General features: G+C 36.7%; 3 protein-coding genes across 4 annotated transcripts in view; 1 reads left to right on the forward strand and 2 right to left on the reverse strand.

Moving 5' to 3' along the window:
- The window catches only part of LOC306847697 (glucocorticoid-induced transcript 1 protein-like), a 45755-nt gene extending 33679 nt beyond the window's left edge, over positions 1 to 12076 (reverse strand). The window contains exon 1 of the mRNA XM_079381809.1: positions 10254 to 12076. Coding sequence (XP_079237935.1) covers positions 10254 to 10662 — 409 coding nt within the window. The 5' untranslated portion in view covers positions 10663 to 12076. The remainder of the gene's footprint in view (positions 1 to 10253) is intronic.
- A 655-nt stretch (positions 12077 to 12731) lies between these two features.
- On the reverse strand, positions 12732 to 22546 carry LOC306847698 (UBAP1-MVB12-associated (UMA)-domain containing protein 1-like). Of its 2 annotated transcripts, XM_079381811.1 has the most exons (5): positions 22417 to 22541; positions 22199 to 22286; positions 22020 to 22115; positions 17469 to 17554; positions 12732 to 13664 (listed from the first exon to the last, which is right to left on the reverse strand). In XM_079381811.1, exons 3-5 carry the CDS (start codon positions 22096 to 22098, stop codon positions 13386 to 13388), a joined length of 444 nt encoding a protein of 147 aa, XP_079237937.1. In that variant the 5' UTR covers positions 22099 to 22115; positions 22199 to 22286; positions 22417 to 22541; the 3' UTR covers positions 12732 to 13385. The 2 variants fall into 2 exon arrangements, with proteins under 2 accessions (XP_079237937.1, XP_079237936.1); XM_079381810.1 differs by lacking the exon at positions 22199 to 22286 and having other exon boundaries at positions 22417 to 22546.
- A 231-nt stretch (positions 22547 to 22777) lies between these two features.
- On the forward strand, positions 22778 to 24033 carry LOC306847331 (replication protein A 14 kDa subunit-like). Its single transcript, XM_079381225.1, has 4 exons — positions 22778 to 23232; positions 23436 to 23510; positions 23590 to 23698; positions 23782 to 24033. The coding sequence occupies exons 1-4, from the start codon at positions 23134 to 23136 to the stop codon at positions 23862 to 23864; spliced, it is 366 nt and encodes a 121-aa protein (XP_079237351.1). The 5' UTR covers positions 22778 to 23133; the 3' UTR covers positions 23865 to 24033.
- The last annotated feature ends 3649 nt before the right edge of the window (positions 24034 to 27682 follow it).

The following is a 27682-nucleotide window of genomic DNA, read 5'->3' on the forward strand; positions in this document are numbered from 1 at the left end:
AGTTTGAGTAAATGAGTGAACCAAAAGAGTACACTCGTTCAATCACTATTCTCTGAATAGAGCAAACAACCACAACAACAGCTCAACCGGGGAAAGGTTTATTTCACTTATCAAGCTAATCACTTTGAAGAAACAGTTGCTTGTTGAATAAGCATTGCCAACATGTTAAGTGTTGGCTACATCTTTAGCTGTCACTCTTTTAGCCTCAATCACAGCAAATGGACCATGAAAGCCAGCTCTCTTTCCTTCCCGTCGGCCACAGGAGAGATCTTGCATCCTTGTCTTTCTGTGAAAGAACCTCGAAGATCTTGATCTTCTTTTCCCTGAGAAGGACGGACGTTTTGGCATCTCTCCAAACTTTGTCCCGCTGCGACCGCAACGAAAATAAGTCGAGAGGATCTTTCCACAGCAGAACGAGGTCCCAGCTTATGAGCGATGTCAACTCCACGGGGCAGATCTGCAGCGATGCTCGGGGAAACCTGGCTGAAAAGGTCGATGATCATCTGCTTTCTCTGGAATACCAGCGACGCAAAGATTCCATCTTCTCTTGTAAGCATCCAGATCATTATACTTATCACAAAGTTCGACGTTGTCTTTCTCCAATCTTACAATTTTCTTTTCCAGTTCCTCAGTTTTTTCATTCAAATGCTTCACCTGTTCACCGTGGAATTCGAGGGAGCTGATTATCTGTTTAATAGAGTTTGAGTTTTCAAGTACCGATTTTTCAACTCTTTGAATTCAGCGCAAAGTTTCTTCGTGCATGGCGTCCATTCTTTGCATGGATCTCATTAGCATGGCATCACTCACTGAAGGACTGTCGGAACTCGGTTTACTTTTTTTTTCGGGGTTCGGTTCAGGTGTATCGAGTAAAAGCGCGAACTCAGACTGTCCAACAACACCATCCAATTCAGCGTTTAGAGTTTTCCTTGCATAGCTGTGCATAGCAAGGAGAGTTTCTTCTTTTTCCTCCATATTCACAAGTCAACAGCAATTTATAGCAAAAGCACGTGGATTATTATTATTAGCGACTAGTTGGCAAAAGTGTCTTCAGTAGAGCTCAAATAGCAAAAATATGCAAAGGAAAAAAAAAAGATAAAGGAGGCTACTAAATCATAATATAAACTGTATCTTTCAGTTAGTTCTGAACATGAACTGTTTTAAAAAACCTGGGATCTGAGCAAAGTTTTTAAGAGCTCCAGTAAACCGGTCTTGCTATACGACGCCATCTTGGCCAGATTTGAAGACTACAATAAGATTTCACTTCTACTGTTAATAAAATTTTGGTAGGCTAATATGAGATGCCAAAATGTTATATAATTCAGATGGGCTACCTGTTATTTTTATGGTATATCAAAGTGTATATTTTTAAATGTCATTAATGTCCAGTATTTACCATACTTTCAAAACAAAAATTTAAATACGAAAAATATGCCATATGCAAATAATTTAAGAAAAAATGTGTTTTACAGAGAAAAAAATAAACAAAAGGTACATCTGGAAAAGAGGGGGTCATCTTATAATCAGGGTCGCCTTATATTCGGGTCAATACGGTAGTAAAGTAATTTAAATACAATATTGATGATGTAATTAGTAATAGTAATTACTTTTTGAAAGTAACTTACCCAACACTGTATGCATGCATGCATATAATATATTTATATATAAAATATGCATATAATATATTTATATATAAAATATTTATATATAAAATATATATATATATATATACATACACACACATACACACACATACAGTGCCCTCCAAAAGTATTGGAACAGTAAAAACAAAATTGCTCTGTTGGCTGTGGAGTCAAGACATTTACAAATATGATTAAAAGATGAATATGAGACAAAACTACACAATGTCACATTTTATTATTGGGTGATTCAACACAGATGTTTTACCAGATAAGAAGTTCAGCACTTTTACAGTTTCATCCCTCTATCTGATGTGAGCATAAGTATTGGAACAGTTGCCTCACAGGTCTTTCTAAGTGATCAGCTGTGTCCTGTTGCATTAATTCTTCAGATATTAAAAGCAGGGAATGTGTCGTATCAGTTATATCCATTACTTCTGCATTCGATGAGGACACACACAAACCAGGATGAAGACGAAGGGAGCTGACTTTGAGAGAAAAGCAAGCAATTTTGATGCTAAAAGAAAAGAGGAAGTCAGTTACAGCTCTAGCAAAAACAAAGGGCATGGAGAAATCAAGAGTTTGGAAACCACCAGTGACACCAGCAACCAACAACGACCTGAGGTGCGTTTCCCAAAAGCAACCATGGTCGCAAGTTCTGTCGTTACTAATAGAGTTCAATGGAACTTACAACCATAGTTATCTAATGATGCTTTTGGGAAACGCACCCCTGATCGGCTGAGAAAACAACAGTAGTTGATGACAGACAAATCATACAAGTTGTGAAAATGAATCCTAAAAGACGTGTCTGTAAAATCACCAACAACTTCCAGAAAGCTGGGGTGATGCTCTGACAATCTACTGTCCTCAGGAGACTTTGTCACAGAATTACAGATGCTACACAGCAAGATGCAAACCTCTGACCAGCACCAAAAATAGAAAGGCAAGATTAGAGTTTGCAAAAAAGCACAAAGGTGAATTTGGAAGGGTATAAAACCATCTTGCCTACCAATATTCAAGAAAATGCCACCAGATTCATTGGGAAGTGCTTCATATTGCATCAGGACAATGACCCAAAACACCCTGCCAGTTCAGTCAAGGAATTTATAAGGGCAAAGAAATGAAAAGTCTTAGATTGCCCAAGTCAATCTCCAGATTTAAATCTGATTGAACATGAATTTCACCAGCTGGAGAGAAGAGTAAAGGCAGAAACTCCCCAAAACAAGCAACAATTGGAATTGGCTGCATTAAAGGCTGGGAAAAGCATTTCAAAGGATGAGGCCAAGAGTCTGGTGATGTGTATGGGTCACAGACTCACTGCTGTGATTGTGCGCAAGGGATCTGCAACTAAATAATAGCTTTTAATCTTTTATATCTGCCTTATGTTCAGCTGTCCCAATACTTATGCTCACATCAATGAGTGGGATGAACTCTAAAAGTGCTGTTCTTGTGTGTGTGTGTGTATATATATATATATATATATATATATATATATATATATATATATATATATATATATATATATATATATATACACACACACACGTTGGTTTTTGTGGTTTATGGGGACTCTCCATAGGCGTAATGGTTTTTATGCTGAACAAACTGTGTGTGCTATTGCCCTACACCAACCCTACACCTAAACTTAGCCCTCACAGGAGACTTTGTGCATTTTTAGATTTTCAAAAAAACAACATTTAGTATGTTTTTTAAGCCTTTTGAATTACAGGAACATAGGCAGTGTCCTCATAAACCACCTTCATATTGTAATACCTCTGTCATACCCATGTCATTATACAAACCACATTAACATGCGCGCACACACACACACACACACACACACACACACATATATAAATATACCATTACATTGGAAGAATATAACAGTAAATGTAAACAAAACACTACATAAAGAGAACATTAAACCTATAAAATCTACTGTATCATATTTAATACACAAATTGTAAGGCTTCTAAATTATCAACATGATCAAAACTGTTGAAAAACCTGTTGAACACAATCTTTCACAATGTCTTCTGATGTCTGACTGATAGTTCGGTTAAGCAAATTATATGGTCTTTCAGTAAAATTGTAAAAACTTTCCCCTTCAGGTCATGGTTCACGTGTCTTGTTGCTGTGAAATCTTTAATAATTTTTATAAAGTAAATATATGAATAACTTTTATATTGTTAGTACTGTTTCAAGATGAACTGAAGCAACTTAGGCTTACTTGATTGTACAAACCGTTTTTTTAAAAGCATGTAAAAATGTTAATATCAAATATGATCCATCATTTGAGGAATGTTTATTTGTTCATCTCTCAATCATCATTGCATTATGTTTTGCCTCCTATAAAACAAAGCATGTCTGCTATACTTTAATAAAAACGGATTTATTCATTACAATTTACAAGCTATCAAAATTCATCTTACTTTTAGTCCATTTTAATATCAGCAATTGCACCAAATTGCATCTTCTAGCTCAGTATGAGCTCCATATTCTCCTATATCATATTATATGTGCCAAAAAAACCTGATGTATCAGATATGATACTCAACAAAAAAAATGTTGTAAGAGGTGTGTAAGAGTGAATGTGTAAGAGGTGACATTCAGTAAAATACTGCGCTTGCAAACCGAGAGAGAGCATGTGTGGGTGGACGAACACTGAAAGACCTTCTGTTGTTATTCACACAATCACATTATGACAAGCATCATCCCAATACAGCCAGTTTGGCTCGGAGCTGTGAATTAGGTCATATTAGACGAGGGACAGGTGGTTTTGCTCGCTGCACGGTGGGGAAATAAAACTGAGTAATTGCTGCGCTGTAGAATTGCAGCCTGCAGGTTATGATGTCTTCACATGTTTGGAATTCTTTTATGGCATTAATATGATTTAATGGGAATTGATGATCGTTGCTCCTGGCGATCGCTCGTGATTGGGTTACTGTGGGTAAAGTGGGGTGAGCAAACTTTGTTCAGCGGGATACAACGCATTAGTCTGACAAGCCAAGGAAAAGGAAGTGCGAGCCACATCATGAACACTGAATGTGTGGAAGTTTAAGGCTTTCAGAGGTAAATACAGTCCCTGTTGGGAGTCGATTTGCATTGCAGAAAACACAGGCGCTATTGTACGACATCCATCAGCACAGTCGGAGTGCTGTTGGGCCGAGCGAAGCGTTTCACGCAAGGAAACAAAAACGAAGCACGAGGCAGGGGGACATGCAAATGTGAACTTTTCCCCTCCAAACGCATGAGTGTGTGTTCGCCGCTCTTAAACGAACTCACCCACGCTCATCACATTTTGAATCACAACAACATCCCCACAGTATACAGACAGTATACAGACAATCCTTTCCCTTTTGGACCCCAAAAGTCTCAGATCATATTAAAAAAAGCTGGAATTCATATTATAACCCAGTAGGAAACATTTAGGATTCCTCACTATTTCTTGGTCAGTCTAATAAGAAACTAGGCGAAATTGAAAGTAAAACTGATAAAAATTTGGGACCAAAAATAATTCACACTTTGACCCGAGCAATGTTTTGCTTAAGTGTTTTTTTTCTTTAATTGCTAATGCAACCTAACAAACAAAATTAAGCACTGCTTGCTAATTGGTTATCTAATTGTGTACTTGATTGTAATCCATTACATACCATTCTATCAAAGTTATGTGACATTATCAGGATGAATTTGTTCTGACACAGTTCTTGTCATATTGTATTACCATTTTCTAAACTTCAGCAAATAAACTGTGATAATGTGAGCAATGTTGAAGGTGTCTGAATAAATTTGGTTTGACTGTATATTATATTTTGGGTATATCCATTACCCACTGAATATTTTTCATAATGTAAGGTCTACAATAAACAGGGCATTTCATTTGCAATGCTTGTTTTTTTAGTTTGGGTGGCAATTAAAGCATTGGAACAACTAATGCGTGGTCTTGCATATGCAATACAAGATTATAGTCATTAGCAAAACAGGAGGCAGAGCTTACAGCTGTCGAGGTTTATTAATAAAAACAAGAATTGTTTTAAAAAGGCATATGCTCCGTATCCTGGAATAATGTATATCAGCCCATAAAAAGTACTTGGACACTTATGCTATACGCTTGAAAATGTCATTGCCATATATACAAAATATCAAACCAAGTTAGCAAACCAATGATGCTATATTTTCACTAATGTTTGGCATCTTTTGTATTAATTTTAAACAATATATCTTTTGGTTTTATCGTTTTCAAACTTTTTTTTTTTTTTTTGGAAAATATTTAGCTAGAAGTGTTTTGCTACTATATTTCCATAAATGCACTAATGTAACAATATTTCAGTTTTTTTTATGTTCTCAAGCATAAAACAATGTAATACTTGAATTAAAAATGTATTGTTGCAGTGCCTTTGAAAAAACATCATATAATAAAAGTACAATGTAGGGTTCAGGGACTGCATATTTCTGCAAGTATAGTGACAAAATAATTCCATAAAATCAGTCATATCTCTACAATATGGTAGAACTGTGTAAAGCAGCTGTACTAAAATTAAATCTGCTAAAAGTAGGAAACAAGTCTTTTCTGATGACACTGCAAAATGATTTATGGAGCAAAAACACATATTCCAGAAATAGCCTTTATTTAATAATTAATGCATATAAGAAGTGAAGTCAGGACAAGAAGCAAGTCAGTCTCAAATTTAATGGAAAAGCCTGAAGCCAGAGATATTTTCAGACTGAACTACATATGGCAGATTAATAAATGTAATCAATCAGATATTGATCTACTATATATTACTATTACATTACTGATAATTGGATAGTGCCTCAAAGCTAAAAGCTTGAAAATAAACACAAAGAAACACACCAGTATATCTAAAAACATGTATGGTATTACTTTTGTAACCTACAAGTTCTGCTGTTCAAATAATAATCTTTCACATCACCATAACACTCACTGTAAAGCAAAACGATGCAAACATCCCTGTAAATGTGTGTGGGGTTTCTTATCATTTAAAGGACTTGTTCGCTTGAGAAAAAAAAAGAAAATCAGCTGAAAATTTTCTCTTTACCCTCAGGTCATTCAAGATGTAGATGAGTTTGTTTCTTCATCAGAACAGATTTGGAGAAGTTTAGCATTACATCACTTGCTCAGTGGATCCTCTGCAGTGAATGGGTGCCGTCAGAATGAGAGTCCAAACAGCTGATAAAAACATCACAATAATCCACAAGTAATCCTCACCACTCAAGTCCAACAATTAATGTCTCGTGAAGCAAAAAATCTGCTGTGTTTCTAAAACAATGCTTGATATGTGCATATTTCTCTCTTGACTCAGACAAGATGACTTTCTTAAAGTAGAAAGCTAAATTTTGAATAGTGGACTTCTATTTTGCCCAGAATCAACAGTTTAAAGTTAAAACTGATGGATATGTTTCTTACAAACACACAGCTCTTAACTTCACAAGATGTTAACTGATGAACTGGAGTGGTGTGGATTATTGTGATGTTTTTATCAGCTGTTTAGACTCTCATTCTGACGGCACCCATTCACTGCAGAGGAGTATGCACTACATATAATATGTAACATAATTATTAGCCTTTCTAGTACAATTGTGTGCTAGTCCTTTCTAGCACAGACACAAAGTTCAACATGGGAACTGATAAATATAGATATTTTTATGTACTGTAATCTATTTCAAATAAGATTACAGAAGCAAAAGAGAGTGTGTTTTGTCATAGTGATGCTCTCAGCTCTGGGTGTGTGTGTGTGTGTGTGTGTGTGATAACAGGCCTGAGTCAGACCGCTGCTACCTTCAGCTGCGCTTCAACAGCACTCCAACACAAAGCCACAGACGTAAAACTGCTATCTACTGAACAAGACAAAAGCTTTAGCACAACAGAAGAAATGAACTGGCCCAGTCTACACTCACGGTCTGTTAAATGAATAGTTCTCAACAAGACACTGAATTATGAGAGCTCACAGACAGCATGCCTGAAACAAGAGTTACAACTCTAAAAATATCTGTTCATTTAACTCACAGCAAAATTCAAGGCCACAAATCTTTGACGGCTTCTGTAATTACAAGAAATTACTGTAAATTAAAAGCCCATTTCTGTCAGTGGGTAGTTGACTATATCTCATACAGTTTGACAAGCGATTCATTTAAACTATTTGAACTCAAATTATTTTTTATCAGGGACGGGTCACACTTTTTACTTGGCACTTAGAGAGGATGACTAGTTTATCCAGACTTTCAAAAGGTTTCAGGAGAAGTTTTGATAGTGCAAAAGTGTTTAAAGCTTTTAGAGCAATCAACCCACTAAGAAATTGCTTCGCTAAATATTAAGCTGGAATATGAAAAAAGTGTTTAACTAACAATTATAAAAAATTTCACTCAGACATTTCTAGTAAATTTCACAAATAACTACTAATTATTTTCTTGCAAAACCTACTCCAATCATCTTTATTTACAACTACACTGCATGACGTTTAAATTAAATCAAAATATTAACTTTCCCTAAACATACACATGATGCCGAATATTACAAATTACGAACAAAGTCCATATTATATCAACTTTGAGCAATACAGCACACAAATTAGTGAGTAAAATGGCAAAAATAAATATAAACATAACAAACAATAAACATAACATAGTAAATATTAGTAAAACATGAAAATATAGTAATTTAATTATATGATAAATATAATAATTTTATCACTTAAAATGCATTAATAAGCAAACATAAGTGTTTTTGTGCACTGCAGTCAAATCCAGAGAGAACTTCAAACTGTAATTCAAACTTACATTTTTTAGTTTTTCCTAGTTTTTTTAGTCTTCTTTTTAAAATTAGAAACAAAAAATGTCTAAGCCAAAGAAAGCAAACATTTAAACAGACATTAGATCTGCTTCCTGAATTTCTTAAACATATTTCAATAATGATGAGAGCGTACTACTAATAAAAAACAGACAAACTGTCATCAGCCAAGAAAAAACTACTTTCATAAAAACAACTAAGCAATGATATTTCACATATTACTCATATTGCACTCATAAACATGTGCAAATTAATGTTGCGATATTAGTCAATTAATAGGGTTGAAGTTTCTTGCCATATTTCTCTGGCAATTCTGAAATTAAGACTCGCAGGAAATCATCATGAAATGTCGTGATGAAATATTATTCATGTTCCCTGCCATCATAATAACACGTTTACTTCAAATGAGATGCACTTCCTGTTAACCTCCATAAACCTTCAAAGAGCTTTAAGATTCTCCTCACAATATAATCAAAAGTGATGGATATTCACAATTTGCCTGCTTCTCTGATACACTGCCTTACCACAAACACCTATTCATAACCAAAGATCAAAATAATGTCCAGGGATTCGTGACAATACATGTCAGTCTAATAGTTCTGACACATGATTAATATATCTACGAGCATAAATAAAGCCACAAATGACTGCATAGCAGTTTCCTTCCATATACACTGACCTCAGAAAGTATTTGGACTCACTGTCTGAATGTGACTACATTATGAACAAATTATATTTGGTAATGAATTAATCAAATGGAATGAATTCTAAGTGTAATTCTCAAGTGCCCAAATCTATATATGATCTCTTACTAGTAGATTAGTGGTCAAAATACATTTTTGGAGCCAGTGTATAATAATTATTATTGTTAAATCCTCATTTATTTTTAATGACAATAGTGTCTAATACCAAGTCACCAAGTTGCAATGCAGTAAATACGGCTTTGAACCGACTAGGAATGCAGTCATGGGAATGAATGAACAGATTCTTGGATGCTATCCTCATTCATGTATCCTAAATATACAGTAAATCGTTAAATAAAGCTTTAGGCGCTCAATTTGCACCATTTAGGTTTCATAATAATGTGTTATGAAGCAGAACAGCGGGGTTGAGGTTGTGTGTTTGTGACGAGGCCCCCTGTGTGGCGCACACACACACATCCACTCAGCCTCCAATTACCCACGTAATTCTTTCCATCCCTCCTCGGTAAACAACAGCGAATTAACTACAACCCTGAGAAACACATATACCACCTCACATAGGACCAGAGACACAGAAATAACGCAAATATCGGGAGTTACGCGTGTTTACGTAGCTACAGCAGCGCTAGCTTTAGCAGGAGCAGAACCAGCTCGGGCTGTGTCTCAAATCCCAGCGAGCTCACTAACTTACATAGACGGCTTCTCACAAGGGGGCGTGCGCGCAGGACGCGTTCGGAATGGGTTCCAAACGGCGTCGGTGATCTGTAGGATTTATGTTGCCTATCTTGGCAGCTCACTACGCTTTAAGACACAGCCACGGGTCATGATGCACAAACACCATTATTATTTACATTCGCTTTAAACGCGTTTGGCCGCAATGAGATTTAGCCAATTGGGTCTAACGTGTTACATATATATATATATATGTACTCACTGTATATAAAGCTAAGATCCATATAAACCTCGCGTTTCTGTTATAATAACTGAAGAATGGATGTTGTTTTCATGATAAACAGCTTGACCCAATTAAACGACTCCAGCAGCAGCGTATGTGAAGATGCTTAGCACTAAATGAATGGCAGTAGATGAAGCAGGCCTGTTGTTTACCTCTAAGGACAGGTGAATGAGGGCAGCGCTCCGGTGAGCTCCTGTGCTCCGGAGGAGAGCGCCTCTGCCGCGGGATCAGCCGAGCGTCCAGCGAGCCGCTTCCTGCCGGGCTGCCGGGACTGGAGCTGCGGTGCTGGGCTGATGCTGTCGGTCCGGTGTTGCTTCCGACTGAGATGGAGGAGGAGGAGGAGGAGGAGGACGCGGGAGGGCGGGTTGGGCTGTGATGCTGATTTCCACGCAGGAGCTGGTAGGGCACCGTGGCGCGAATGGGCTGCAACCGGCTCGTGTTGCCGGCGGAGGATGAGGAAGATGATGCTGCTACAGAGGAGGAGGAGGAAGAGGAGGTGTTGATGGGGGACCCGTTATTGCTGCGCCTGACCCCAGCTGAGTGCACAGGTGATGCTGACATGACTGAACCTAACTATGTGGTAGTTTCACTGCAAAATAGGCGAATAAATTCCTCCCCAGGCATTCATTAACTGAAGTCATTAATTAAACTTCTTTAACGGTTAGGATGTTGGTGTAGCGCGCAGCTTCGGTTTGTCGGTTAGTGCGCTGAGTTTGTAGCAATGTAGTTTCCCTGAACGACGTTTTCCTCCTTTAGTCATGCAGATGTTTGGTTGACGCTGACTAGTCTTTGGAGGAGTTCATCCGAGTCTGGAAACCTTAAAAAAGTTGACGCTTATCGCGACCGTCGTGTGTCTCAGCACCCCTCTTTTGCCTGGTGTTACTCCAAATGACAGGCACTTCAGCGGCGCAGTCACTGAGCCGCGTGGGCGGGAGCGTAGGCGCTCTTACGGCCTCTGATTGGTGCATCGCATGAACGAACTAAAATATGATTGGTCTGGTGAAAATGATGGACTTGGGAGAGCGCCAATGGATTCATTGTGGTTTAGAACGTTTGGGATTCTGTCTTGCTATTGGTTGGGATTGTAAACTGATTGACTAATCTGAAGGTTAAAACATTAGTACTAGACAACACAGATGGTCAGTGTAACGGATTTAACTCAATGCAGAAAGCATGAGAAGACATTAAAAAGAGGCCGGGGCTAGTTGTCACAAATGTTGTATCTCAAACTATAATGTTTTTAGTAAAACAATATAATAGAAATGTGGGTTTCTCTATCAGTGATTTTTATATGTCTAGGGTCAACTTACAACTTTAAGTCAAGCGGTCAGGATAAAAATGTCAGGCTGGGGCAAGTTGTCACATGTTTTAAGTTTAGATTTGATCATTTGGTTAAACTTTAAATTTTTGCTTTTTATGTACTCTTTAGACAATCCTTAGATGTGTAAAATAATATTGACAAGATATTAATATACAAAACAGCAAACTACAACAAAATGTTATCAAATAAGATTTTAATGAAACAACATCATATTACATGCTCAGAATTTAGCATAAACATCATGTGGGATCAGAATCAATTAAGAATTCTGTTCCAGATATGAATCAATAAAGAATCCAACAAAGGAGTTAAGGTGATGGCATAATATTTACCTACAATTATTTTACAGACATTTTTATAGAGCAAACAACACAGCTTTGAACATTTCAGTACAGTGTTTTGAAAAGAATAGGTCAGTCAGATACATTAGGAGGAAGCTTAGATGAAATAACCATGTCGAACAGACAGACAAATCAAAACAAAGACTATTAAAATATATATTTTTTATAAACAAAAGTGAGATATGAAGTGGTATCAAGTAAATAAACTAAACCGCTATGTAAAGTACAGAGGATGTAAAGGAGACCCAGCTAAACTCCTGAGTGCATTGAGTAAATAGCAGCACGCACTGATAAAACCCATCCATTAACTGAAATTCAGAAGAAAGAAAAACAAGAAAAAACAGCTCAACAACTGTGTGGCCTATTCAAGCAGAACAGTAAATCCTACTAAAACCCATGTGCATGTTTTTGCAATCAAACTTTGTTCAGATTACATATCTGCCTCCCAAAATTGGGTGTGTCATGTTTATGCAGAACTTCAAAACGTCATGCATTAAAACCAAACACCAGTCGAGGTATGCATATTCACACAAACAGAAAAAAGCACACTTTTACAAACAAAGAGATATGATATTGGCCTATTTATAATACGCCCTGCGATGTCGGTCTCGTGATTTTAAGTGCAATCCATTCATAACTTAATGTCATTTTTGTGATTTAAAAATACTTCATATCCCAGCATAATATGCAGAGAATATATTCTATTCTGATTCCCCTGAAAAGTGAAAAACACTGTCAGTATCCGGACATTGTTCTGTTTGCACATCCCAACCAGCCATCTGACTCAACCAATAGCAACAGTTTAGGGCGGGATTATCTGTTTGACTGACCAATAGCAGACAGGGAGTGTTTTTGCTGCGCCTTTAAGGTTTATAGGTACTAAATGTAGAGTTACAGTAAATAGTGGACTAGCCAAAAGGTCATTATGATTGCCATTTTTAATATATATATATATTTTTTTTTTCTTTAAATACAATTTGTATTTTAATTAAATACTACTATTACCAAATTATTTATTTTACATTTAAAGATCATTGAGATAGATTACTATAAAATACATTTCCTATGACTGCTTTCAGTCAATGATTTTAAAACCGATTCCATAAATTACAGTAAGTCTTTGCAGAAGTAAGAAAAAACTAAGGAAGGCCAACCCAGACCGTGATGTCTGAAAGATCAAACAGCCCAATGCAACTACTAAGAAACATAGCAGTTTCAAAACACCCTATTTCAGTTCATCATCTTATATGCTACAGGACCCCACAGAGTCAAAATGCAAAACTGCACAGATTGTACACCCGTAAAAGTTGAACTTCATTTGAAAACCGTAAAGCCGCAGGTCATCTTATAAATACTCATCTACTGCGTTAAAACAAGGCAGTAACGCTCATCTCACAATCAAGTGCACGATCCTGAGAGATGGTAAACCATTTTGATTCTAATTTATTTAAACTAAAAGGACAGTATGTTCAGATGAGCCCAACACCCTTTAGTCAGTGACTGATTTTTGTCAGCTAAACTAGATCTTCCTTTATTTAAGAGGCAAACGGTTAAAGAGAATCTGGACAACTAAAGGCTCATAGTTCACCATGTGTTTAGTGATATAACTGATGAGCAAAGAGTCATGGCTCACAAAGCACAGAGTTCTCCAAGGTGAAGTCATAACAAAAGTTGGCTAGTTTGTCACTTATGTTGTGAGGCAGGGTGATATCTGTTCCAAAGGCCAGGCCCGCTTGCATGGCCACGATGTGTGGTGCTAACGTGAAAGGTATGTCTCCTAGAAGCTCAGGGAGGGCCAGGGTGGCGTCTACAGCGTGTGTTTCTGAGGACATCTTGGCAGACGTGGGCTGGGAGGAAGGCTGAGTCGTCTCTGTAATTCCTCTGATCCCGGCACTGGATGGCTGAACAAAAAGAAAGAGAATCCGCAGTGAAAACTGAGAAACCGGATCTATTGAGGAGCAGCACTGTTATTATATTCATCACAGCATGTGTGACTCAACTATTGTGCCATTTACGAAATTGCCACTGTGAGCAAGCTCTTTAAATCCTCATTAATGCTGGTTGAGTTCAGATTTTACTCATTGTCATCAAGCTTGGGTGATATATGTCAGATATCAGTTTCTTTATTACTGTTATGACTGCATGAATGAGTAAAATGAATCTATAAAATCTGGCTCATATCAGTACCCTAAAAAAGAGCAAAGGCTGCAGAGCTGAGAAATCTTGTCTCGTTTGAGGTGGATGAGGAGTCGTTACAGGCCTGAAACATCTCGATGAAGGAAGTCACATGCTGTACCACAGCTAGAGCTGAACTTCACACAAGTAATGAGGCACACTTGTGCAGAGTACATAGATAATAACCGGTTTAAAATCAGAGTGAATCATTTTTAAATCAATGTAAACAATTCTCATTCAACCACACTACTGTTCAAAAGTTTGAGGTCAGTAAGATTTAAATTAAACTCATTCTTTAAATTGATCAAAGGTGACAGTAAAAACACTTATAATCTTACAACAGATTTGTACTTTTATTACTTTTAAACTGTCTATTCATCAAAAAATCCTGAAAAACAAAAACTCAATCTGTTTTCATTGATGATAATCATAAATGTTTCTTGAGCAGCAAATAATCATATTAGAATGTTTTTTGGAGGATCATGTCACACCGAAGACTGGAGTAATAATGCTGAAATTTCAGTTTTGCATCACAAGAATAAATTACAAATTAAAATACATAAATAGAAAACAGTTATTTTATATTATAATATTTCCTAACATTACTGTTTGTTACTGTATTTTTTGGCTTACTGTACTTTACAGCTTTGGTGAGAATAAGACACTTCTTTAAGAAAAAAGAAATCTTAATATAAATCTTAAATAAATCTTACCAACCCCAAACTTTTGAAAGGCAGTGTAGACTGTAAAATGTACAGTAGTTTGGGTGTAGTGTTGTATTAATCAGCTCAAAAACATCAGTAAGAGACACTGTCATTCCTATGCATTATTAATTAAGGTCAAATATATAGGTCAAAAAGATGTTCATTCATGGCTGAGACTTAAGCTGGTGTGTCTGGTGCTCGTTGTGGAGGTGGTTTCACACTCTTACATTCCTGTTTGTCTTATATCAATGCCAAACACATGTCAGACAGAGAATAATAATCTATTAATGTCAGTTCTTTACTGTAACATGAGACAGGTACATGAGAAGCAAAGCAGAGCAGAGAGGGAGAAGCAAAACCCAAATAACTAACTGAACTAAATAAGGTGGAAGTCTGAACTTCCATACAATGAAAGTGGATGTGAGTGAAAGCTGTCAAGTCCCGAGGCTAAAGAGCACAATAAATGCAGTCCACGAGAGTTGAGCACTATATTCCAAGTGCTTTGAAACCATATGAGAAACAGACTAAAATTTGATTCATTCAAAATGTAATTCTTGGTATGGTATCGAGAAGAGTACTATTCATTCTGTATGAATAGCGGCTTTTGTCTTTCAAGGAAAAAAGTAAATCATAGCAGTCTTGAAAGACTGATCAGAACGTTCAACTATTCATTTAAGCATCTAAATAAGGTTTCTGATAAATTCCACTTTTGTGTAGCTCATAAGATCACTTCCACTGAGTCCCAGAGCTGCTGATTCAACTCTCTGGCCATTTCTGAGGATGTGCTTTTGTGGTGTTTCAACAGCTATCCTGTGAAGTGTCATTGTGTTCCTGTCAATGTTTGTCCATGTTTTGCATGTGGTGTCAAGTTCGTTCCCCTAGAAGTCAGCATGAAATGGAAATTTCAATCATCATTTGTTCCTTATCATGAGTGAAACTTGATTTGTCCATTGGGAATTGATTGGATCGTCAGATCGATGTTGTTAGCTGATTGCTGCAATGGTTTCATGTGAGTGACAGGTTGCTGGAGGGATTATAGTTTGCTTGATTTCATTGTGACTTTAACATTAAAGCACTGTGCAGTTTTTGTGGCCAATGTACCTGTTTTTCAGGAACTATGTGACCTCCTTGGAACTCGCATAAGTAATTCTTTGGAAATTCACATCTAACTGCAAATTGTCAGGCATCTTTTACAGCTTTTTTATGTGGTTTGTCCATTATTTTGTCCAGCTGATTATAAAACGCACTTTTCTCATTCACAAGTCAACTCCAATAACTCCAGGCTTATGGGTTTCGCGAAAGCTCCACTTATTCAAAGAGAAAGATTGAGACTGAGCGTCTTTCATCCACATGTCTCCAGGCAGTGCTGTGGAACAGATTGCTGAATGGCAGCAGCATATGTTGGCGCTGTTCAGTCCTGCCACCTGGCACCTGTCACACACCCGCTGAGCCATCGCAAACTCAAGGGGCTCTTTCTCTCTCGTCCAGCACACAGCATATGGAAATCACGCCGGCCCGCTAACACTGATTACTCTATGAGCGATCCTTAAGATTGAATTACTTAGATATAATTACCTTCAAGATCAGATTCCTCTGATCGTGTTCATTTGATAATACGTAATGTAACTCGATACGCAGCTCAAAGCAAAGAATGTTAGGATGTTTTATTATTCGCCAGGTCAAAGTTTGATCACTTAGAAAAGTACTGCACATCTTTTCTCAAAAAACATGTACGCCATTAGCTATGATGCCATCCAAAGTTGGGAATTTAACTAATGCGCAAAATTATTGAAATTATTAAAAACATTTGCAAATAAAGCAGTTTCCATCCCATGTGTTCAAAAGAACAAAGTCATCACTTTCTGGCTTAGAGTATGAATAATAAAATGAAAGTTGCTTCAACTGGAGAAGACCGTGGTAATAACAAATCCTGTCATGTTGTCTTGCATTCAAATGCCATCAGTAATGGGTTATGGGAGGTGATTATACCAAATTACTTGAGATGGTGTGCAATGAAATCACTGCACTGGTTAGTTTAGTTCCCCATCTGTATGGGGACATTTTTCCACATTTCCAGATTTAGTGAATTCTGGATTTTTGTGAAATGACTGGATAAATGACAAATTATGATAAATGTGATTGCAACTTGGAAGTTAACTAGATGATTCTGACTTATATTTACTACACATTTACAGTCTTCTGATGCCATGTGATGACAAAATTGAAGTTATTCACTGATCATTTTCCCCTCCAGTGAACTGTTAACTTGTAAACCTTTGTGACTGGATTAATCAGTTTGTTAATTGTTTGCGTTCAATCTTTTGAGCCGGTGCTTTCAATAAACCGGCTGATCCGGTTCACAAATCACACTGAATGATTCTCACTGACTCAGTGATTCAGTCACAACACAAATTCATGGCAATTCATAACTATTTTACATTTTTGGTGAACTGGTAGCTAATTCGTAAAAATTTGTACGTTTTTATATAATCTGCGTATGCCACACTCACGGTTAGGTTTATGGATGGGGTTAGGAGTAGACCTTCATGTTTATGAATGTGTATGAATCATACAGTACAAATTGATACAAAATCGCCATCCTGTAGTTTTCTCATGAGATCATTTTGGTAGTTCTTACATTAACAGCTCACTGGTTGGGAAAATTGTAATTGAATAATGATTTAAATTTCAGTCTAATAGTTATACCTTGCTATCTGCTTAGGATAATGTATATCAAATAACTGTAAATGTTTGAAGTTTGTTGTCGTACTATCACTAGGTAGTTGCAGCATTAATGGATCATTCAATAAAGTGAAACAAACTCACCTTAGATGGTTGTACTATTACATTTGTTGTGGGCTGTACAATGTTCCTGGACTGAATGTTCTGTTGCTGCTCCTCAACAGTTTCACCTGAAAAGCAAACAACTCAAAAGAATTAATAATTTTAAAATCAATCAGAGAAGAAAGGCGCATTATTCAGCACACAGCGAGTCCCAAAGCCAATCACGGACCCTTCACGGCAACAGCTTGATTTTCAGCAAGAATAATTGATTTTCCTTCGCTGCCAAGACAATAATGTGGATTAACTACACTTAACAGGGTACTTTTCTGATTACATTCACAGATTATGAAGCATTAGTCCATCAAGGTACTTACATCCACAATCAGCAGTGTTACTTGACAGAAACCTGCAACACCTTGGAATCATAACCAGACACTAACAGAACGATGTATGATATATACATCCTCCATGCAGAACCTGTTGTTAACATCTTTTCCCTGTGTGGAGCTGCAGATAGTATAATTCCTCCTTGAAAATGAAACCCAGCCTCTTCCTGTTGCTTCTGAGAATCACAGAGCTGAATGTCTTGGTGAGCGTCTGCTGATCTCTGGGGCCTTCACTCTCTCTCTCACACACACACACACACACACACACACACACACACACACACACACAAACACACACACACACACCGGCTCCTCCCTGTTATTACCAACAACACCTGCACAAATAAGTCCCTCTGAGATGCTGCCCATTGTTTATGTTCTGGGAAAAGCTTGTATGACTTGGGTCTAAAAGGGGCATTCCCCCTTGAAAGCGATTTATTCACTGGAGGTCACCAGGTGTTGGTTGCTAGTAGCTATTCCTCCTGGACTGTAGTTTCCAACTGCATCATGAGGTGGGTCACGTCCTCTGCTCACATTTGTTAGTTTAAAACTACCATCTTTAAATGGCAACAAATATATAATTTGCAGCAAAATTCTGTCAGTGTGAATTTCTTATAAGACGGTCCATACCAAAAGGAAGTAGTGATACACCAAAAATACATTTCTAACCAAAACTGAAAGCTTCCTTTTATTTAGCTTTTTTTTTTTTAGCCGAAAACCAAAGCTCAAAATCAAGTTTGGGTTATTGAAACTAAATTTGAGTGACTGAACTCTACTGTTCAGGGTATTGTGTTCTCAGGTGACAGATTAAAGGGGTCATGAACTACCTTTATTATTTTTTTTACTGTTCTCTGAGGTCCACTTAAAATGTTATCAAGATTTTTACATTAAAAAAACATCATAATTTAGAAGTAATAAGCTATTTTCTATCCTGGGTGTCTAATGCCGTTTCATGCATTATATGGAGTTAAAGAGTTGGATTCCCATGCTAAACATGGCCAAACGATTTGCACTATTTCTGTGCCAAATACACTCCTTCCGGGTTCATATAAGTTTCGGAAAGTTTTTTTCGATCATGTAATTCCTTGTATGGCCACTTCTCTCAGAAGAGCGTGCGCACAACTAGAGCCCGACATCTATTGGTTTTTGGGGGCCGATGCAGATATTCTTTATATGTATATTATAGTACAGTACACACTTGCCATTCGTTTGCCCAAACCTTTGACTGGTACTGTATATTGAATACAGTATATACAATATTTTCAATGAAAGTTTTATTTATTTTTTTCAAAAAATTGTGTTGTGTATTTTCTGGTAATCAAATGAACACGCGGAACATGAGGATTCATATTAAATAGTCTTTTTGCAGTTTAATATTCACAGACACTAGTCTATATCATGATTTGATTTAAGTGTACTGATCTGTTTTATATTTTTAAATAAAAAATATGACAAATTCCGTGAAATTCCAAGTTATACAGTAAATTATGTACTTCTTTTAGAAGTATGATAAAACTAAAGACTCTTTGGAGTTATGAAGGATGCAACACTACTCTAGGTACTCAAGATGAACATGAGATTGTGTGAAACTGTGTGTGTTATGTCCCCTTTAATTTGGCTGTACTGGACAATATGGCACATTATGTTGGCCGATTTTTTTAAAAACACATGCTCTTCTTGGAATGTGCTATCACAGTGAAACAAATGAGAGCACATGGACACATTTACATTTAGAAGCCATGTTTATTTCATTCATTCACAGGAGGTAACTATTGTAAATTGGTAATTAGGGTATATTAAACCTAATCAAACAACAACGTTAGGAAGAAAAAACACAAAAATACTCACCACTATTGCCTGTATAACTTTAGCTGTAATACATACATTTTCCAAGAGCACTAAATCTGTATTAATTTATCATATTTGATCACTCTTAATATTTATTTGCACTGTCCATGTTGTTATTGTTGCCTTTTAATCTTCAGATTTTACAGTGAGTCAAAGTGTTAGCATGAACTGGGTGGTCCTGGGACAGGATGAAATGCATGTGCCAAATGCAGTCGACTGCTTTAAGACGTGAGCTATATCATGCAACAAAACAAACTGACCCTTCACTAAGCTCCCACCTACCTTATAGCAACTGTTGTTATTTAACAAATCACATATGGTCAGTATCATTTGCACTTCAAAGTCAAAAGCAAGGAATATCTTTCCCCAAGAGAAGCAGATCTGTGGCACAGATAAATAATGCAAAGTAAGCCTATATAGTCTCCCTTATGTGTTGTCAGCAAAATCACCACAGCCTGGTCACCCGGACTGAACCACAAACCCAGGTCAAATGGGCCTGGAGGCGATCCGCTCACACTCTTGATCTCCAACCACATGCACCTGATGATACACAAGTCAATGACATTACAGACGACTAATTGTCAACTGCAAATCCATTCATGCAGGACAAAATAACCGAACTTGCTTTAAAATATCTGTTTTGTGACTCCTAAAAATTTCAGACAGTCAATTTGCTTTAAGAATAAAGGTAGTTTCATAACCAAACCATATTTAATGCTCCAAACAGGTGTATTCTGCTTCAGCCTGAAAAAACTGTTTTGTCCGTTCCGGTTGAGCCAGAGCACTTGAATCCTGCACTCATGCTTGGGTTGAGTTCATTTCTACCATACAATTCTATGCACTCTGGACCGGTTTAATTATATAATGTCACATCGTGTACGGTTTGTGTTCCTGTTGCCAGGCACACTACTTAAACCCATGATGAAGTGAATAAAAGAGGTTTCAAACATCAAAACAGACACTGAGTAATTCACTTGGTTATGAAATGAACTTGAAAAGCTGAGAAAGTACTTAGAAGATTACGACTTAAAAATCAATAGAATAATAATGTTTTGTAATCATTTTATAATACTGCAACTTTGCATAAAGAATAAGTAATAAAAATGAGTAATAATTTATTGTAGAATTTAGTCCCAGATCCAAATGCACTCAGTAAAATCAATATGAAATCACGAACTGAGCTTATATACTCTATTATCTATCATTGTAGCCTTTCTGACATCCTGACAATAGTGCAAACGCAGTAATTTAATACCAGTTAAAATTAATGCCACAAGAGTTAAGTGACAATCCAAAACTGCAGGCTTTTAATAAACATCAACTTCAAATGAAAAGCATCATAGCCCCTCCTCTGTTCATTTCCAAAGCTTTCTCACAGCATGCTTAGCCTAAAATTGGAGAAGCACTCGAGTTGGCCAAACATCCATCTATCCTCAAATATTCAGCAGTAATTTTCCATTCCCCGATTTGCAATATTTCCTCAAACTACATGGGCACATGGAATGAGCTATTCAAATCTGGCTCGAGCCCTCAGTCAACATATCCTGCACTTTATGAAGCATGGAATCTCGCTTTCCCTTTGACCTACATTCCCTCTAATATATTTACAATGCAGATTATATGATTCCCGTCTGCCAGAGGTGCAAATATATGTTACCGTGGAGCTGTCTGAAAAGCAGAAAACATAAAATTACTGCAACTAGCACAACAAAAGGAGGAGGTATGTGGGTTCACTGTATCTGTCAAGGTTACAAAGTCAATTAATTTGACCGACGCTGACCCTTACCCATTCGTATCCACTCCAGGTACAGGAAATCGGGGCACAGAGAACCCCAACATATGACTATGGCCTGATTAATCATACTCGGCACAGGGTAAGAGAAATCTTTTCCTATTGTTGAACTACAGCAGGGGTGTCAAACTCGGTTCCTGGAGGGCCGGAGCCCTGCAGAGTTTAGATGCAAGCCTAATTAAACACACCTGATCCAGCTAAACACGTCCTTCAGGCTTATTTGAAAACTACATGGTTTGTGTGTTGAAGCAGGGTTGGAACAAAACTCTGCAGGCCTCTAGAAACTGAGTTTGGCACCCTTGAACTACAGCTTTCACACTAAATGTGAGGATTGAATTATACCGCCCTCTTGTGGAAGATCAGCATTAACCAAACAATGTTTATAGTTAGGATTCTTGTTATAACAATATTTTGAATGGCTCTCTGTGTCGATGGATGGAAAGATAAATAAATAAACACAATAGATAGACAGATCGCTCGATCTATAGACAGGCGGGTAGATGTGGTAGTCAACTAAGAAAATCAGACAATAATAAAGGCACTTCTAAAAATGATCAAATGACTTACCAATGATGACAAATCCATCAGTTTCTCTCTCAGAAGATTTCTTGGCTCCATCATTCTTGAATCCGAAAAACTTCAACATCTTGTGTGTCTGAAAGTCTGAGTCACCCAACAACAACAAAACGTGATTTGCTGCTACGGGCAGATTTCGAAATTAACCGAGTTTTACAATTCTGATGTACCTATTCTTTATGGATTCAAAAACAAAACGAACGTGGTCTATTTAAAGTTATAACATGGGTTGAATTCTGGGATGTTGTTTTGTTTTTCCTGACAGATCAAGAGACTAGCATGTTAGCAAGCGTTAGTTTTAAAAACAATCACGCTGACATACAACATTTCTGCAGAAATACTGTAAACAACAAAACGAACAATCTCCTTGTAATAAATACTGTCTTACTTTAAATCATATATGAATGATATTTCACTTCGGTTGTAGTAAACACCGAGCTAACGTTACTCGACTGAAGTTTTGTTTACGAGTCCTTCTCCCACGCGCCGCGTCCAACTGCTTTTTCGCTCCGTGTGGAAACCAACGCAGGTTTAAAAAATACCTACATAATAATAATAATGATTGTTTCTGTAAATATTTTACTAACACCAACACAAATGTGAAAATCTTGATTAGAAAAACAATTAAAGTGCTTGTTAATTAACCAAAAAATGATATATAAACACAAATAATGTGACATCTTAGATTAATAATGTGTAATTATGGGAAAATGCCATATTCATGTAGAAAATGCGCTATTATTTTTTATACAGAAATGAAACATTATAGCCTTGTTACTTCTTGAAAAATAGTAACGCCAAACGCATTATAAGTCTCTGTAAAGCTTTTAAGTTATTTATGTTTACTCTCTTTTCATAGTCGTTGAATATCTGCTCAGGAAAATGTTAAATGTTAATAATAATCATACTAATTTGAAGTGTTCAAAAGAACCGATTCGCGGACTGACCACAGCTAGGAACTAGTTCACAGGTCCTTTGTTTCTAACATGTTTCTCTGACGCAACGGAAACGGCTCTGAGTTTTCCCGCGGTTCTGGAGTTAGACTCGACTGGTTGGGAGTGTTTTCGGGTTTTATGTTTTGTATGATTTGCCATAAACATCCACAATGACAGGCGTTTACGAGTCTCCGAAACCCAGAATCAGTGCGTCGATGTTGGCTCAATACATCGGTCGATCAGTCTGCTTCGTCGGACGCTTGGAAAAGGTATGAACCTTATACACTAATAGCCTGACATGATTATTAATTAACTTAATGTATTTACTCCGCACAGAAGCTTCTAGCTGTATATAATGAAAAATAAAAGTGAATGATATATGTGATATGAGGGTTTTCATTCTCATATAACTGCAGAGAGAGCACATTAATGCAGAATGCAATATTAAAGGGATTTCTGTGTGTGTTGACAGGTGCATCCATCAGGAAAGGCTCTTACTCTGTCAGATGGAGAAGGAAAGTCTGCATCAGTGGAGCTCAATGAGCCTGTGAGTGATCAGATCAGTATGCTGCAGCTCTCTGTGTTTTGTCTGTTTATGTATTTTTGTTCTCTTCTGTCCTGTTTAGCTGGATGAGGAGCTGAGTGGGATTGTGGAGGTTATTGGGATGGTGTCAAACAAAGGAACAATTATGGCTGTTTCATATACTCCGTATCGAGAGGACAAAATCTCTTTTGGTACCCATATTATATTGATTCTGAGTTTTATTTCTGTGTCATTGCATGCACTGGGATGTAAATCATTTTTAATTGTTTTGCAGATCTGGAGCTGTACAATGAAGGCCTGAAAGTCCTCCATGATTTTCCCCAGTATTACCCGTTTGAGGTGTCATTAAGTGGTTAAACTGCACATTTTTATTTGCCTTTTACAGTTTTTGTTTTTACAGTTTTGTGTTTGTAAAAAAAAAAAAATGTAAACGTTGTTTTTTGTTACTTGAAATAAAACCTTAAAACCCTTGGTTATATTATTGACATACATTGACTAAATAAATTCGTAATTAATTAACCGTTTTACAGTGTTGTTGTTTTTTATCATCATGAGGCAAAATTGAAGAAATCAAGCATTTTCTGTAATTCATCTGTAAAATCTAGCACACCAATCTCATAATAACTCATTTAATATCTCAACTAAAATGGATTTGCCTTCATTAAGCCACTTCAATTATTATGAGGAGTTGGTGTGTTAGATTTTACAGATGAATCACAGACAATATTTGATTTCTTAAATGTATATTTCCAACTGAAGTGAACACTTTACTGATTTGTTTGTTTCTAAGTAATGTGTACATGTTTAAATTCACATCGACTATGTACACAGATACAAAAAGCATGAGGTGAAATGCAAGGTTGGTCTACAGATGGGTTTTTTATATCTCACTGTATATAATGGGGAAAAATCTTGGTTAAACGATAGGCGTGTTATGATGTAGTTTTGTGTTTATATGGGCAGTTTTCTGTATCTCATAACTGCCAGACAAGTTATTATGCACATTGCAAATATCGTATTGGCAGAAAGTGATCTGTTTTTATGACAGTTTTATTGATAAAAGCTATATATGAGGTTGGTCTAGAGACATATCCGCATTCAAAGAAGGATGACTTTATTTTTATTTCTAGATCATTTTATTCAATGCTTGTCTTCCAACATTTTCTGAAAGTGCCACCCAGCTAATTTATTTTGGTCTTTTTTTCACACAAGTGTCTGTTTGCTTATATATTCTACCACTAGATTGCAATAAAGTGAAAAACTAAACAGGTCAGGTCAGGTATCTGACAGATTGTGACTTCCGAGTTTTCTAAAACCAAGACAAGGCTCTAAGAATTAAAATACGCTTTTGCTTTAAGGTTTTCTACACAATAAACCTATAAATGTAAATCATTCATGAATGAAAATCAGATAAAAAATGTGCTAACCCTCAGTCTATCCAAGATGTAGATGAGTTTGTTTCTTAATCTGAACGGATTTGGAGAAATGTAGCATTATATCACGTGCTCACCAATGGATCCTCTGCAGTGAATGGGTGCCGTCAGAGTGAGAGTCCAAACAGCTGATAAAAATATCACAATAATCCACACCACACCAGTCCGTCAATACATCTTGTGAAGTGAAAAGCTGTTGGTAAGAAACAAATCCATCATTAAAGCGTTCTAGATTCAAACTGCTGCTTTTGGCTAATCTCTCTATCCCTAATATTGCTTTCTACGCAGAAAAAGTCTGAATGAGGAGAGAAGTATGCACAGATCAAGCTCTGATTACAAGCCACAAAAAAAAATAATTAAATAAAAACCTCTAAAACAGAGTTTTAGACAATGTGTGTGGATTTTGATGTGAGAGGACAACAGGATGGACTTTTTCTACTGGAGGAAGCATTATTATGGATTATTGTTATTTATGGACTCGTATTTTGGCAAGAAGCAAAGGGACAGATTGTCTTGTCTGAATTAAGACTATTTTCAGATAGCCTAACTAACATTATTCAGAACATATGGTCTTATACAACAGTGAGCAGAGGACACTATTTCCACTGACACTCATGGGCAACTAAAACCAGAATTCTGGAATGTTCTTTAATAATGTGAGGCTAATATTTCTATGGAAAAACTTGTACCATTACAAAATTCATCAATCAGTAAATGACAAAGTGCCAGAAGGGGGTGAATGAGCCAAATACCTCAAGCAGTCACTTATAGCTAGTTATCATATTGAGTAACTCCCATGTGTTTATGACAAGACAAACCATCTCTCTCAGGATAAGAGCCATTAGAATAAAAGATGCATTCAGATATTGTAGTATTTATATGATGATTAATAGGTGCCCTTTGTAGTGCTCACTGGTGTGGTGAGGAGTTGCCTGAGGTCAAGCAGCTGCCATATTGTTGCAAGTTCACACAGGAGTGTGGCAATATCTGTAGCTACCCTAGTATGTGGAGAAATATGTAAAGAATTGACAAATTTTAATATATTAGAAAAGAGTAACATCGTATTAGGTTTTAAGCCAGCTATTTCTATCCTTTACGGTATAGTGTGTGAGTAGGAAATAACTGATTACATTTCCAAACATTAATTTGGAATGACATGAAGAATCAGAATAAAAGGAGACAGACCAAATCCAGAGGAACTGGCAATGTCTCCAAGATGCTTCAAGAAACCTTCCTGCAAAGTTACTTGAGAAACTCTGCTCAAGTGCACAGAGGGCAAAAGCTGCTTTAACACAAAGGGCGGTCACAACAAATGTTGATTTAATAGATGTTAATTGATAAATTAAATCTATTTATGACATTATTTGAAAGCATCTGCACTTTACAGCATTTTTACACAAGTGCCTAAAACTTTTAACAGTACTGTAGCTTCACAGGTAGGTTTCTTGAAGCATCTTGGAGATGTTGTTCTCCACAGTTCTTCTGGATTTAGTCTGTTCAGTTTCTTCATGTCATTGCAGACAGACTGGATGATGATCAGATCTCTGTGTGGAGCACTGGCTGTCGTCAGACAAAAATCTCACTGGATTATTACAATTAATGGCAAAATGAATATTTGGAAATGTAAACTGATATTTCCTACTGACACACTACAGCAAAAGATAGAATTTGTGACTTAAAACCATTTCTTTGTTGGTGAAAATACAAGACTTTTGCACAGTACTCTCTATATATATACAGTGCGCTCCAAAAGTATTGGAACAGTAAAGCCAATTCCTTTATTTTTGCTGTAGACTGTAAACATTCGGGTTTGACATCAAAAGATGAATGAGATGAGAGAGCAACATTTCAGCTTTTATTTACAGGTATTTTCATCTGGATCTGATACACAACTTAGAAGATAGCACATTTGTTTGAACCCACCCATGTTCATGTTACCAAAAGTATTGGAACATGTGACTGACAGGCAGGGCTGGACTGGGACAAAAAAAATCGGCCCTGGCATTTTGGCCCAGACCGGCCCACTACATACGATCAAAATACTACCCATCTTTGCACGCTCTTGAATATGTATACCAGCTCCTATTCCATAAAAGCATTAAAGCCATATAATAATAGGTAGGAAAGAGTGAGAGTTGACACATGAAAAACTTCTAAAAAGTGTCATTTATTAATATAATTAAACTATAATCCACACTGATGAATCCTAAAACTATAGGCCTATATAGTTATGACATCCATCTTGTGTGTGCCTGTGTGTTTGAGGGAGAAAGGGAAGAGACATGATAAATTGTTGATCAGATGATCACTGTTTCCCACATTATAGCATTAAATAAACTGTAAACGTACTCAGTCAAATCTGTAAACTCCTTGGATGACCCTTTAAAAGCATAAGAAGGCATCCTGTGTGTGTGTGTGTGTGTGTGTGTGTGTGTGTGTGTGTGGTGTATAAAGCACCCGAAAGCCATACTCAAGTAAAAGTACAGGTATCTTACCAAAAAATGACTTTGGTAGAAGTTGAAGTCTTCCTTTAGAATATTACTTGAGTAAAAGTCTTAAAGTATATAATTGTACTTAAGTATTAAAAGTAAAAGTACAAGTAAATGCAAAATGGAAAAGAAGCATATATATATATAAATATTCATCCAGCTTTAGTAGCAAGATTGTGTTCAGTTTGAATTCTTTCTTCCATTTTGTATTTTTGGGTAAGAATAAGAAGTACTTCATCCGGTTCTTAGTGTC

This window comes from Barbus barbus (genome assembly GCF_936440315.1).
Source record: "Barbus barbus genome assembly, chromosome: 27".
NCBI classification, from domain to species: Eukaryota; Metazoa; Chordata; class Actinopteri; order Cypriniformes; family Cyprinidae; genus Barbus; species Barbus barbus.